General features: G+C 31.5%; 1 protein-coding gene across 1 annotated transcript in view; it reads left to right on the top strand.

Moving 5' to 3' along the window:
- The window catches only part of LOC107613637 (WD repeat-containing protein 13), an 8,451-nt gene continuing 3,558 nt past the window's right edge, over nucleotides 8,393–13,285 (top strand). The window contains exons 1-6 of the mRNA XM_016315732.2: nucleotides 8,393–8,761; nucleotides 9,423–9,532; nucleotides 10,051–10,120; nucleotides 11,547–11,694; nucleotides 11,794–11,931; nucleotides 12,739–12,878. Coding sequence (XP_016171218.2) covers nucleotides 8,507–8,761; nucleotides 9,423–9,532; nucleotides 10,051–10,120; nucleotides 11,547–11,694; nucleotides 11,794–11,931; nucleotides 12,739–12,878 — 861 coding nt within the window. The 5' untranslated portion in view covers nucleotides 8,393–8,506. The remainder of the gene's footprint in view (nucleotides 8,762–9,422; nucleotides 9,533–10,050; nucleotides 10,121–11,546; nucleotides 11,695–11,793; nucleotides 11,932–12,738; nucleotides 12,879–13,285) is intronic.

The following is a 13,285-nucleotide window of genomic DNA, read 5'->3' as shown; positions in this document are numbered from 1 at the left end:
CTTGCTTGTAAATTCACAGCAAATGATATATCAGGTCGTGTATTATTTGCAAGATACATTAGCGCTCCAATGGCACTAAGATATGGTACTTCAGGATCAAGGATATCTTCATTTTCTTCTTTAGGATGGAAGATGGAATTGATCATTTTCCACATCCAAAGATCTTACGATCATTGGGGTACTCAAGGGATGTGACTTATCCATATAAAATCTTTTCAAGATTTTCTCTGTGTATGTTGTTTGATGAATAAAGATCCCATTTTTTATATGTTCGATCTGCAGGCCGAGACAAAATTTAGTTCTTCCAAGATCTTTCATCTCAAACTCTTCTTTTAGAGTTTTTATAATTGTTGGAATCTCTTCAGGAGTCCCAATGATATTTAAATCATCAATGTACACAACAATTATAATAAATTCAGATGCAGATTTCTTTATGAAAACATATGGACAGATATCATCATTCTTGAATTCACTTTTGGCCAGATACTCAGTATGACGATTATACCACATTCGTCTAGATTGCTTCAGACCATATAAAGATCTTTGCAATTTGACTGAGTATAACCCTTGTGAATATTCATTGGATGATTTAGATATCTTTAGTCCTTCAGGGACTTTTCATATAGATATCCCGATCTAATGAGCCGTATAAGTAGGTTGTTACCACATTCATTAAATGCATATGCAGTTTATGATATGTAGATAAACTGACCAAATAACGCAATGTTATCGCATCCACTACAGGGGAATACGTTTCTTCATAATCGATACCGGGCCTTTGTAAAAAACCTTGTGCCACAAGTCGGGCTTTATAGCACACAATTTCATTTTTCTCATTTCGTTTTCTCACAAATACCTATCGGTATCCAACATGTTTTACATCTTCTGGTGTACGGACTACAAGCCCAAAGACTTCACGTTCTGCAAGTGAGTCTAATTCAGCCTTCATGGCTTCTCCCCATTTTGGCCAATCATTTCTTTGTCGACATTCTTCGACTGATCTTGGTTCAAGATCCTTACTTTCATGCATGATATTTAATGTCACATTATATGCAAATATTTCATTGACAATTGTCTTATTTCAGTCCCATTTTTCTCGGATAAAGACATAATTTATCGAAATCTCGTCATTTTCACAAATTTCAGGTATCTGAATGTCTTCTGGCGTTAAAACTATATCAGAATTTTGGACAACTGCAGGTGTCTTTACTATGTCTTTTTCAACAGGAATAGTATTCACCTCTTTTCGCTTTTGAGGATTTTTGTTTTTGGAACCGACAGGCCTGCCACGCTTCTGGCGTGAATTTGCTTCAGTGGCTACTTGTCCTACTGGGACATCAATTCGAATTGGGGTATTTTTCGCTGGTATATAAGATTTGGTTATCCTCTTTGTATCGGAAAATGCATCAGGCAATTCATTTGCTATTCTCTGCAAATGTATAATCTTTTAAACTTCTAGTTCACATTGCTCTGATCGAGGATCTAAATGCATCAACGATGATGCATTCCAATTAAGTTCCTTTTCAGGAAACTTATTCTCTCCCTCCTAATGTTGAAAATTTTGATTCATCAAAATGACAATCTGCAAATCGGGCTTTAAATACATCTCTAGTTTGTATCTCAAGATACCTCACTATAGAGGGAGAGTCATATCCAATATATTTTCCCAATTTTTTTTGGGGTTCCATTTTGGTGCGATTAGGTGGTGTAATGGGAACATATATCGCACACCCAAATATTCTTAAATGGGAAACATTTGGCTGCTGGCCAAAAGTTAATTGCATAAGAGAGAATTTATGGTAACTCGTTGGCCTCAAACAAATAAGTGTTGCGGCATGTAAAATAGCATGCCCCCAAACCGAGGTTGGGAGATTTGTTCTCATAAGTAAAGGTCTAGCAATTAATTGGAGGCGTTTAATAAGTGATTCTGCTAACCCATTTTGTGTGTGAACATAAGCTACTGGATGTTCAACACTTATTCCATTAGCCATACAATAAGTATCAAAAGCTTGGAAAGTAAATTCACCAGAATTATTAAGACGAATTGCTTTGATTGGATTTTCTGGGAATTGTGCTTTTAATCGAATAATTTGAGCCAGTAATCTCGCAGACGCCAGGTTGCAAGAAGATAATAAGCACACATGTGACAATCTCAAAGATACGTCTATTAGGACCATAAAATATCTAAAAGATCTACACGATGGATGAATAGGTCCACATATATCTCCTTGAATCCTTTCTAGTAATTCAAGGGACTCAAATCCAATCTTTACTGGTGATGGCCTTAAAATTAACTTTCCCTGAGAACATGCAGCACAACAAAATTCACTAGTTTTAAGAATCTTCTGGTTCTTTAGTAAATGTTCATGGGAGTTTTCAATAATTCTCTGCATCATGGTTGTTTCCGGATGACCCAATCGGTCATGCCAAGTTATGAATTCATTTGTGCTAGTAAACTTCTGGTTTACAATGGCATGTGATTCAATTGCACTAATCTTGGTATAATACAACCCAGATGAAAGTGAGGGTAACTTTTCTAATATAACCTTTTTATTTAAATCATGAGTTGTAATACATAAATACTCATGATTTTCCTCATTCATTGTTTCAATATGATATCCATTTCGGCGAATATCTTTGAAACTAAACAAGTTCCTCAAAGACTTGGTAGATAATAGTGCATTATTTATTATAAATTTTGTTCCTCCAGAAAATAAAATTATAGCTCTTCTGAAGCCTTCTATCACATTGCTTGAGCCAATAATAGTATTAACATATTCTTCTTTTGGCACAAGATTGGTAAAATATATATCACTGTTAAGAATAGTGTGCGAACTTGCACTATCCGCAAGACAAATATCTTCAGAATATGTCCTTGCCATTTTTCTTCAAAGACAAATGATAATAATAATAAAATGAGTGGAAGTACATGCACAGTAAAATTATTCACGTGAATACTTAACAAACACATACACATATCAAACTATTCCATCATTGATCAAATAGCCAATATTTTTTTCAGAATCCTTAAAGAAGTCAGATACATCATAATGAGTGGTGGAATTTTCAGCATCATTTGAAACAACATTTGATTCATTTCCTTTGTCATCCTTTTTCAAAGATGCCTGGTAAAGATCGACTAGGTGCCTTAGGGTACGACAGGTACATGACCAATGACCCTTTCCACCACAACGGAAACACTTATCTTCTGTTGATTTATTTTGCCCAATATTTCTTTCTTTATCCCACTTCTGGTGAGATCCTTTCTTGTGAACATAATTTCTTTTCCTTCCATAATTTTTCTTGTTATCAAAATCTTGTCATTTACCTCTTCTGGGGTTATAAGTTGCCGCATTTGCTTCAGGAAATGGGGCGGCCCCAGCTAGGCGCGCTTCATGATTTCTTAAGAGCAACTCATTGTTGCGTTCAGCAACAAGAAATCAAGAAATTAACTCAGAATATTTTTTAAATCCTTTTTTCTCGATTGCTACTGCAGGAGCACATTCGAGGCATGAAAGGTCGAGAAAGTTTTCTATAACATATCGGGTTTGAGGAAATATCACCGTCTTTTGATGATTATACCTTTCTTTAAGGCCTTTCCACAGATCTGCAGGATCTTTTAATGTGAGATATTCATTTTTTAATCATACGTCAAGATGACGATGAAGGAAAATCATAATTTTGGCTTTATCCTTCTGGGATGTATTATTTTCAGCCTTAATGGTATCTCCAAAATCCATTGAATCAAGATGGACTTTAGCATATAGTATCCATGATAAATAATTGTTTCCAGATATATCAAAAGCATTATATTCAAGATGAAAGAACTTCGATATAATAAAAATTTGTTACCTGAAGTCTTCCTAAAATATCGTTAGAGTTTCGTGTTGATAACGTGTTATAAAATAACTAAATAAATAAATAAGGAAGAGGTAATAAAATAAAGTATAAATAGAAAAATACTACTATCAGTATTTACCAATATTATTATACTACTATAAAGATAATATATTAATATTATATTAGTAGTATACGAAGAGAGAAAGTAAAGAAGTGTTTTATTGTATAAGAAAGAGAGAGAGAATATTTGTTGTTAATATTGCTCTGTGTATTATCTCGTATCATATCCCCTATTTATATATGTATAGGGTTCATATTTTCAACCTTCATTAAATGTAAATTCTTTCTTGGTAACATGAATACGAGTCACCCATGATATTAATGGGCATCCATATCCTTTGTGTTTATCACAACATTTACAAGGCATTTTTTGAGTTCGTCAAACAATTGATTGAAATTTTAAGACTTTTAATTTCTTTTAAAAAATTTAAATAATAGTAAATAGGGGTGTTCAAAACTAAATAAAATAGGCGATCGAAATAAGAAAATTAAATTATTACACGTGCAAAAATAACTATTTTTTAGGACAAGTTATCGAAATAAATTGTTTGAAAACCAATATTACCAAAATACAACATTTGAACAATGAAGACGCAACTATAGAAATCGTGAGAGGGGTATAGCGGACATCCTATAGCAGTTGCTGAACAAAAAAGAAACTGCGGTGCCTTTGTAGCGGTTTTTTCACAAATACAACAATGAGAAAATCGTGACATTCCGCTAACGGTTTACATGTGCCTCTATAATTAATACTACCATATATATAACATACACCAATAAAAAGAATTTATAATTTCATTATATTGCACAAGTTTTATTTTTTTTTAAATTTAATTAAATTTAAAAATATATTTTTTCTAGATCAACTTTAATATTTGTATACAACAACGTTATTATTTGAATAAGATAAATGAACATAAATTACAATAAAAAAAAACAAACAAATAAGGTATATATTTCTAAATTTCACAAAATTTCAAATACTAAAAAATTCAAATGCCTCAATTGAATTTTCATTAATTATAAAATTTTTCATTTGATTGAAATCAAAATATTAGTTGCATTTATAAAAAAGGTTTAGATAAAATAAATAATATAAATTTATTATATAATAGTGATGATATTATAGAATAATGATAATAATATATTTTATATAGTATATAGGATAATATGATGATCAAATAAAAGATATAGATTGAATTGAAATGATATATGCGAAGAAATTGCTGTAGGAGTGCCGCGGTTTCTTCTTTGTTCAGCTCTTTCAGAAATTACTATAGGATATAGCGGTTTCTACTTGCACGTGTTTTAACGTAAATCGTTGTACCTTCTAACAGTTTACGTGCAATCTCTAATTCGCTATATCTCTCCCGTATTTCTATAGAATTATAAAAGTTGTATTTGCATCTTCATTATTCATATGTTGTATTATGATAATATTATTTTTCAAATAATTTATTTCGATAACTTGTCCTTTTTTTTATATTAATTGCGTGAATAATCATACAAAAGAACGGATGTGATTTGTACGTAAAAAATAAATTCTCTGGACCATGTAAAACCCTCCCCCTTAAGAGTCCAATAAAAATATCAAGACTGTTTGACCAAAGTAAAGAAAGCAAAAAAAAAGGGTGATAAAATTAGTAAAATGAGAGGTTATTACACTTAAATTTGTAAAAAAAAAAATAAATAAAATGATAAAATAAGTGATTAATTATCATTAAATTTATAATTTTTATCATATATAAATTTTATTATTTTAATTTAAGAGTGATTAATTTTTTATTTTATTACTTTGTTAACTCTCATATTTTAAAAGATGTTTATCTAGTACACTTATATATTTAGGGCGCAACTAAATTTTTATTATCCAAATTATATTATTGAATAAAATTACTAAATATTAGTGAGTATTCACATAAAAATAACAGATAAAAATTACTAAATAATTAGACATATTTTATTAAATCACTTAACATAATAAGTGTAAATATCACACGTGTTATATTATGTGAAAACATTTTATGTCAATTACTCTCATAAATATTTCATGAAAGCAAGCATCGAAAAGCGCCCATGGCCTACTGTATAAGGTGTTTGACTTCTCTTTTTTTTTTTGGACTTGAAGGTGTTTGACTTCTAATCAGGCAATTGAGAGTTCGAGTCCCCATTGGACGTGTGATTTTTATTTGTTCTTTTTCTTGTTGGGCCAAAAAGTCTTTAATGAGCCTTACATCGATGAAAAAGATATTTGTATTAAGTCTACAAAGCTCATTTTTTTGCCTTGTTAATTAATTATAATAAAAGAGTAGATATAGTATATTTAGTATTCAACCCTAACGTTTTTCTTATCTCATGTAAAAGTAAGAATTAATCTCTACATACAAGTTTTTCATTATACAAGATATACAAGTCCTGAAAATTCCTAATTCCTAGAACGCGCCTCTTATGACACGTATGTTTCACGCGCCTCCTTAACAGATTTTCTAATCAATTAACGCGCGAATATATAACTTCTTTTTTTGAAAAGATTTCGTTTCCTTTTTTGAATTTCTTTTGCGTTTTCTTACCTTCTCTCTTCGATCTCTTTCGTGCGTTTCTCTCTCCCTTTTCCTTCGCTGTTTACATAAGTTTTCTCTCTGTTCTCTTTCTTCGTTTTTTTCGTTTCCATTGTTTCTAAAATCAAGTTCTGAAATCGTTTTGAAGATAATGGATGATTCAACTTCAGATTATCAACTGAACCAGAACGAAGTAGATTTTAAATTTAAATTCAATGAAGTTTCTGAGGTGTGATTTAATTCCAATTAATAATTGAATCTGAATTTGAATCCAATTAGTAGTTTATGATTATGTAACTGAATAATATGTGAACCTTGTCTGTGAAATTTGCTGTTCATTGTTTCTTGTTTGAATTGAATCTAATGTACTAATTCTGATGAATTTTCTGCATTTTATATCAGGGGTGTAAATCAAGAATATTTTGGTGTATTTCAGGAAAGTTTGGGTGTATTTACAGTTTATGACATTTCATCTCATTGAGGGTGAATTGTCTTATTGTTTTAATTGAATTGCTTTAGTTTTTGTTTATTGATAATTCATGAATTTGATTTTTATTATTTTTTATAATGGTTTTATAGTTGTATTTGCATTCTATAATTTATGCTTATTTTAATATGGTGTATTTTGGGTGTATTTTGCAGCAAATCTGTGGTGTTGATGAGCAGTTTGTATCCAAGCTTGGGATGACCTTTAACACCCTTGAAGATGCTGCAAAATTCTACAAAGATTATGCGAAGGCTGCAGGTTTTTCTACAAGAGTTCGGAGCACAAATAAAAAGAGAAACGAAATTAAGAATCAATTGATTACATGTAGCATAGAAGGAAAATGGAAATTGAAAATATCTCCGACTGAGAAGACAAATCCCTCAGCTGGATTTGAAGTAAGAAAATCGAAATATTTTTTATTGTTTTAAGTCCACATCAAGTGATTGAGGTGTGGTTCAATTTAGAAGAAAAAAATATAGTATTAGAGGAAATATTTTTCTATATTTGCAACAAATTTGGGTGTAACACGAAGATATTTGTATGTAAGACAAAGATATTTGGGTGTATTTATAAGAATTTTGGGTGTATTTTTATTATGATAAGTTCTGCATGACTTAAAACTCTTCCTCTTCCTCTTCCTCATCTTCTACTTCTTTTTTTTTTCATCATCATCATTATCTTTTTCTTCTTTTTTCTTTTATTCATCTTCTTTTTTTGTTTTACCTTCTTAAGTTTTTTCTTATTTTACTCTCTTAACAAGAATAAAAACAAAAAAATCAAACAAAGAAGAAGAAGAAACACATAATGCTGTAAAATTATTTGGAAGAGGATAAATTTACATTCATTTAGCTAAAAAAAAGAAAGAAATAAGAAAAAGAAGAAGAAGAAAAAAATGCAGCATTAGAAAAAATATTTTTCTTTCAAAAATGGTATTTGTACACTAAAATCAGCTACCAATGTATTTGTGTATAAATACATGTGTGCTTAATTTATTTTCAATGTATATTTGTATTCCAGTATACTTTGGTGGCTGATTTTAGTGTACACGTAGCATAACTCATTTCTGTATTTATAGCAAATTTGGGTGTAAAACGAAAATATTTGGGTGTATTTTTATTCTGATAAGTTCTGCATAATTCAGAACTCTTCATCTTCCTCCTCCTCTTCTTTTGCTGTTTCTTCTTCTTCATCTTCTTATTTTATATTCTCATAATTCTTTTTGGGAGGAGAATATCAAACAAAGAAGGAAAAAATATATTTTTAATAATTAAAATTTAATACATAATCGATTAAATCGTGTTATTTTTGTCAAAATTAGGCCAGACAAATTAATTTGACTGAAAAATGATAATTAAATTTTAAATCGATCTAAATTAATATTACTTTTTATAAAAAATGACTACAATACTCCTATTATAGAAAATGATTAAAATATTCTTATGCTAGTACGGTTTCCATTTATTTATCTTCTTCTCTTTCTTCTCCTCTCATTCCAAAACGGTCAACCACGCCGGAGAATCGAGCTCGGCCACCGCTCTCCGATGAAGGATTCATAGGAACGATGGCGGAGCAGAGCAGCGCCGCCATGAACGACCGCGAACCAGAGCTCAAACAGAACGAACACCAAAACAGCAACAGCAACAACAAAATCGAAACCAACAACGCCGACGGCGGCAACAAGAAGAAGAGCAGCTCAGATCCAGACTTGTTCTGCTGCTTGTTGCAACCCGCAACCGCCGAAGGCGATCCCGAATACATCGGCATCCGCCGCCTCCTCCTTCACCGGAAGGCCGAGGCCGGACTTCTCAGCCGCAGAGTACGTTCCATTTTGAAAATTTGCGCTTCATCGATTCATAGTTTCAAATTTATCGCACAAATCTGAAAAATCACATTGTTACAGTGTTCGCTGCTTCTAAATTCTCTATGCGATTTCTTTGTTAATCTCATTCTATTCTGTTTTTCCATTTGGTTTCTTTGGAACTTCATGTTTGCTCAGATCAATCGTGCTAGATTTGAATTTTGGTTTAAAATCATATATATATGATTTTTCCTCTTGGAGTTGGTGCTGTTACTTTTGGAGTTTTGGAATGATTTTGCAGTTCGGTCATTGATTCGCGTGTTGTTACAGTGCTCTGTAAGCAATAGATTTGAGAGAAAATTGTAAAGCAAGGTAGAAGTACCGTGAAAAGTATGATAGAATCTGGTCATGTGTGGAAACTACCTTTTCGATGACTAAAGATAGAGGAAAAAGAAAACAACCTATTGGTGGAAAAAAAAAGAAAAAAAAGAGAGGAATAAAAAATGATTTACATATGATTCACAATAGGATGAATGTCACCTAATCGATTACAATTTGGTTGCTTTTCCACGAATTTTCTACTCAGTTTTGTTTGTAGGCTGTCTTTTATGCTCTTCTCAATTGTGTTGTTTTGGATGAAGTTCAGCACATTTTTGACGTTGGAATATTTGTGTTGAAGGATTGGAGATGCAATGGAAAAACTTATGTGGCATACAGGAATTATATATCTAGGCCCAAGAACTGGGAAAGTTCACGTGTCCCAAGTCTGCAGAGTACTCCAGGAAACAGGTTTTGGAATTTTTTACTTGAAGTTATGAGCATAGATGTTTGATGTTGAACTCCATGATTTTCAACTCATCAAAAGGGTGACAAAATTTGAAGACCTAAAGATAGGCATGGTTGTAAATGGAGTTTCAGTTCAAATGATCCGGATATATAGTTAGATACATTAATATCTCTCAGACATTATTCATATGTATTAAAATATCTCAGACTTTTTGGCTGAAAGAACCGGGAGCTCTTTTAATCTGGTGTATTTTTCTTCACCAATCCTTTTCTATTATTTTCTAGGTTAAAAATGATATCACATCTTATAATAAAATGTTGTTATAAGACCTTTCTCTTTCCCAATTCAATTGCCATCCTTCTGTTTTGATATTCATATGTACTTCTTTGTGGTTAATTCTTTACTTTTAGTCAAATATGACCAAATATTTTGCCAATGCAGCTTTCTCATATATTGTGCTAGCTTAAATTTGTTTCGGTACAATTCTGACATCAGGATAATTTACTGGTTGATGCATCAGTGGTCGATGGATGTCATCTCCAAATCCCTTCTCCCGCTGGTCTGAGGCAGACAGCTGGACTTCTAGTCGGGTATGTTTAGTTCCCTATAGATGTTGTGATAAACTTGCATTGAGTGTGCTGTCATTGAAGAAAGATTGTAGTTGCGAAGCACCCCTGAGGATGTAGGATACCTAGGTTTATTTTGTTATTTGTTCTTTTAGAAAGGGAATGTCAGAAGAAATCCTTAAGCAATTGAATTAGGTATATTAGGAAAAATTACTAGATAAGTTCTTGGTCTGGACCGTAAGGCTCTGTTTACTGAAACTTCTCAGGATGCATGCTTGTTTATCTAACTATCCTAGACTTCACAATAATTGGAGCTTCTCAAAGGTCTTATATTCTTTTCCTTTTATATATTCTTTTAAAATATCTTTTTTTAAAGGGAAAAAAAAAGAATCTAATATTTAGTTTGCTGTATCTTTAAGCAGCTTTTTTGTTTGGAAGAATCCTTTCCGTTTTAATTCTTAAAAGGCTATAGTATATAGCTTCAAACTTTCAAAATGTTCAACCAAACATGCTAGCGAAAGGATGAAAAGTAAATATTAAACTCACACAAATGATTTTATATCTAATATGTGCTAGTTTGGATTGGCTTTTTTGAGTGAAAAAAATACTTTTCTTAAAAAATAAAGTACTTTTATTCAATTTAAAACGTATTTGGATACGTCTTTTAGAAAAAGTACTTTTATTTAAAAAAGCAAATTATTTGCTTTTTCTAAAAGCTAACAATACTTTGCTTTTAAAAAAAGCAAAAGCAAAAGACGTTTTTCATACTTGAAAACTCTTTTTAAAAAGCCTATCCAAATGTAAAATAATTTTGTCTGTTAAAAAAGATCTTTTTTAAAAAGATGAAAAAAATAAGTACTTTTTTCAAATGCCAATACAAACTGACCCTCCTCTCATGCAAGAGTCCTCTGGATTTGAAGGATAGATAATATTTTGATCTATCCTATCTTGCATGGGAATATAACTTTTCATTAGAAGAATGAGGTTACAGAGATCCAATTGTGCCCCACTGAATTGGCGGGACTGATATCATATTGTGAACCATCTTTTCCACAAATTCTAATAATTAAGTGAAAGCACATGAATAGATTTTGTATGTAACATTAGCAAGTTCAATGCTTCTCTAGCCGAAATTACAATGGGCAAAAGTTGAAGTATCTCCCAACCGTCTTTTCTAGATTTTGGAAAACCTTACCGGACCTTGTGTTTCAGGTTTCAAATTATTAAAGGAAACTATGGTAATGCAATAGGATAGCGACATGTATATTAGATAGTTACAGTTAATGAATGTAAAAGAAACGTGGTTTTGCTTGAAACATGCAGTGTTCAGTTTTTTAAATTGGAGGAGGTTCGTTAAATTTTTCTATAAAACTTCAAATGGTGGTTTAATTTTCTTGATCTTTAACCTTTTGACATGTCATGACCAAATCATGTGTTCGTTTAATTCTAGGATGTGCAAACTCCAAATCCAGCATCCAATAATAGAGCAAGTTTTGGTTCAAGTGTAAGTGATTCTGATCGTCCACGGCATCGGGGGGTTGAGCCTGGCTATTCTTTTATTGGCATGCATTGCATCTTTGATCAGTGCAAAGCTGCTGGTAATATCTAGAGCTCTTGGTTTTCTTTCCATTATGCCACTGATTTATATCTAGTCCACTTGGTTTGGAAGGAATAATGCCTAAATCCTTTATGTGTAGTTACTGTGATAAAGTTTGGACACATGAGTTCTGATCTACTAGCTTATGGAGCATCAGATGGAACCTTGACTGTTTGCAGTGTTTCTGAGACACCTACGGTCATCAAACAGTTAAATGGGCACTCCAAAGATGTTACAGGTTGGATAGACTGGTATTTTTTTTTCAGTCTTTTATTTCATCTTGTATCACATGTATTATTATAAGTTCACTAAGGCAATATCATCAATGTATTATTTTTAATGTGGATTATGCTTGAAAAAATTGTGTTTTGCATATTTCGTATTGTAGAGGAAAGTTGTGACATTTCAGGAAAAATAGCTTTGCTATTGGTTAACCATTTTTCAACATGTGATTCAGCCAAAGTTTTATTACTTAGACGACAAGATCTAATATGCTATTATTGATTGCCTTGCCTTTTTTCTCTCCCTCTGTTTTCTATATTATAGAGGAGTTTTCATCCTCTTTAAGATCTGTAACTAAATTTATTTTCTATCAACTATGATTTTACAAAGAAAGAATTTTGACAAATATAAACCTGTGATTAATCATCAACTAGTTCACCTATAGACTATGATAGGCTATCCTACAATTTTAGGCCAAGTTCATACCTTAATGGTTACTTTGCTTTTATAATAGAGTTTGCTGCAATTTATATATATTAAGGATAAAAAAATACTATGTGCACACCAAAAACCAGCCACCAAATTAGTCACCATATATTTGTGTATAAATACATGTGTTGTTTAACTCATTTTCAATGTATAGTTTTATTTCAACATGTATTTTATATGGGTGGCTGATTTTGTAATTGATTTTTGATGTACATGTAGCATGATTATTAGAAGGTCAATGCCAAATAATTGTTATTTTTCACTGTTATGTTTACCTTATTTTAGTTTGTTCCTTTACAATCAATGCTTTCTCTTTTTGATGGTTTATTTACAGATTTTGATTTTACATCAAACAACCAGTATGTTGCGTCATCTTCATTGGATAAAACTGTGAGAGTATGGGAGATAGGAAAAGGCATTTGCATACGGGTGATATATGGAGTTTCTTCGCAATTATGCATCCGTTTTCACCCTGTGAGTACAAGATATTGCATATATATGAGTGTATCTTAACCTTGTTTCCGAGTTGATAGCTTGATAGCATTGCTATCTTTGATATTGATAGCTGGATAGCAAAATACTTATCCTAGATTTTAAAATGTTCGAATTCCTTAAGTTTTTCTTGGATTTTATAATTAGGTAAAAAACTAAGGGTGTGTTTGCGAGTTGCAAGAGAAAGGAAAGGGGGAAGTGATTAATATTTTTAAGCCCTTTTTTGTTTCACAAATATAAAATATGTAATGAATAGGGATTTGGAGGGCTTATTATATATGTTTACAATTTTATCCGTTATTAAATATTAGAAATAATAAAAGTAAATGGTAATAAATTCTAAAATAATAATATATTAAGGATAAAAAGGTAAATTAAATTTAATACCT

The sequence above is a fragment of the Arachis ipaensis genome, chromosome B08, assembly GCF_000816755.2.
Source record: "Arachis ipaensis cultivar K30076 chromosome B08, Araip1.1, whole genome shotgun sequence".
Lineage (NCBI taxonomy): Eukaryota > Viridiplantae > Streptophyta > Magnoliopsida > Fabales > Fabaceae > Arachis > Arachis ipaensis.
Note: the sequence above shows the minus strand (reverse complement) of the source record. Positions and strands in the feature narration are given on the sequence as shown.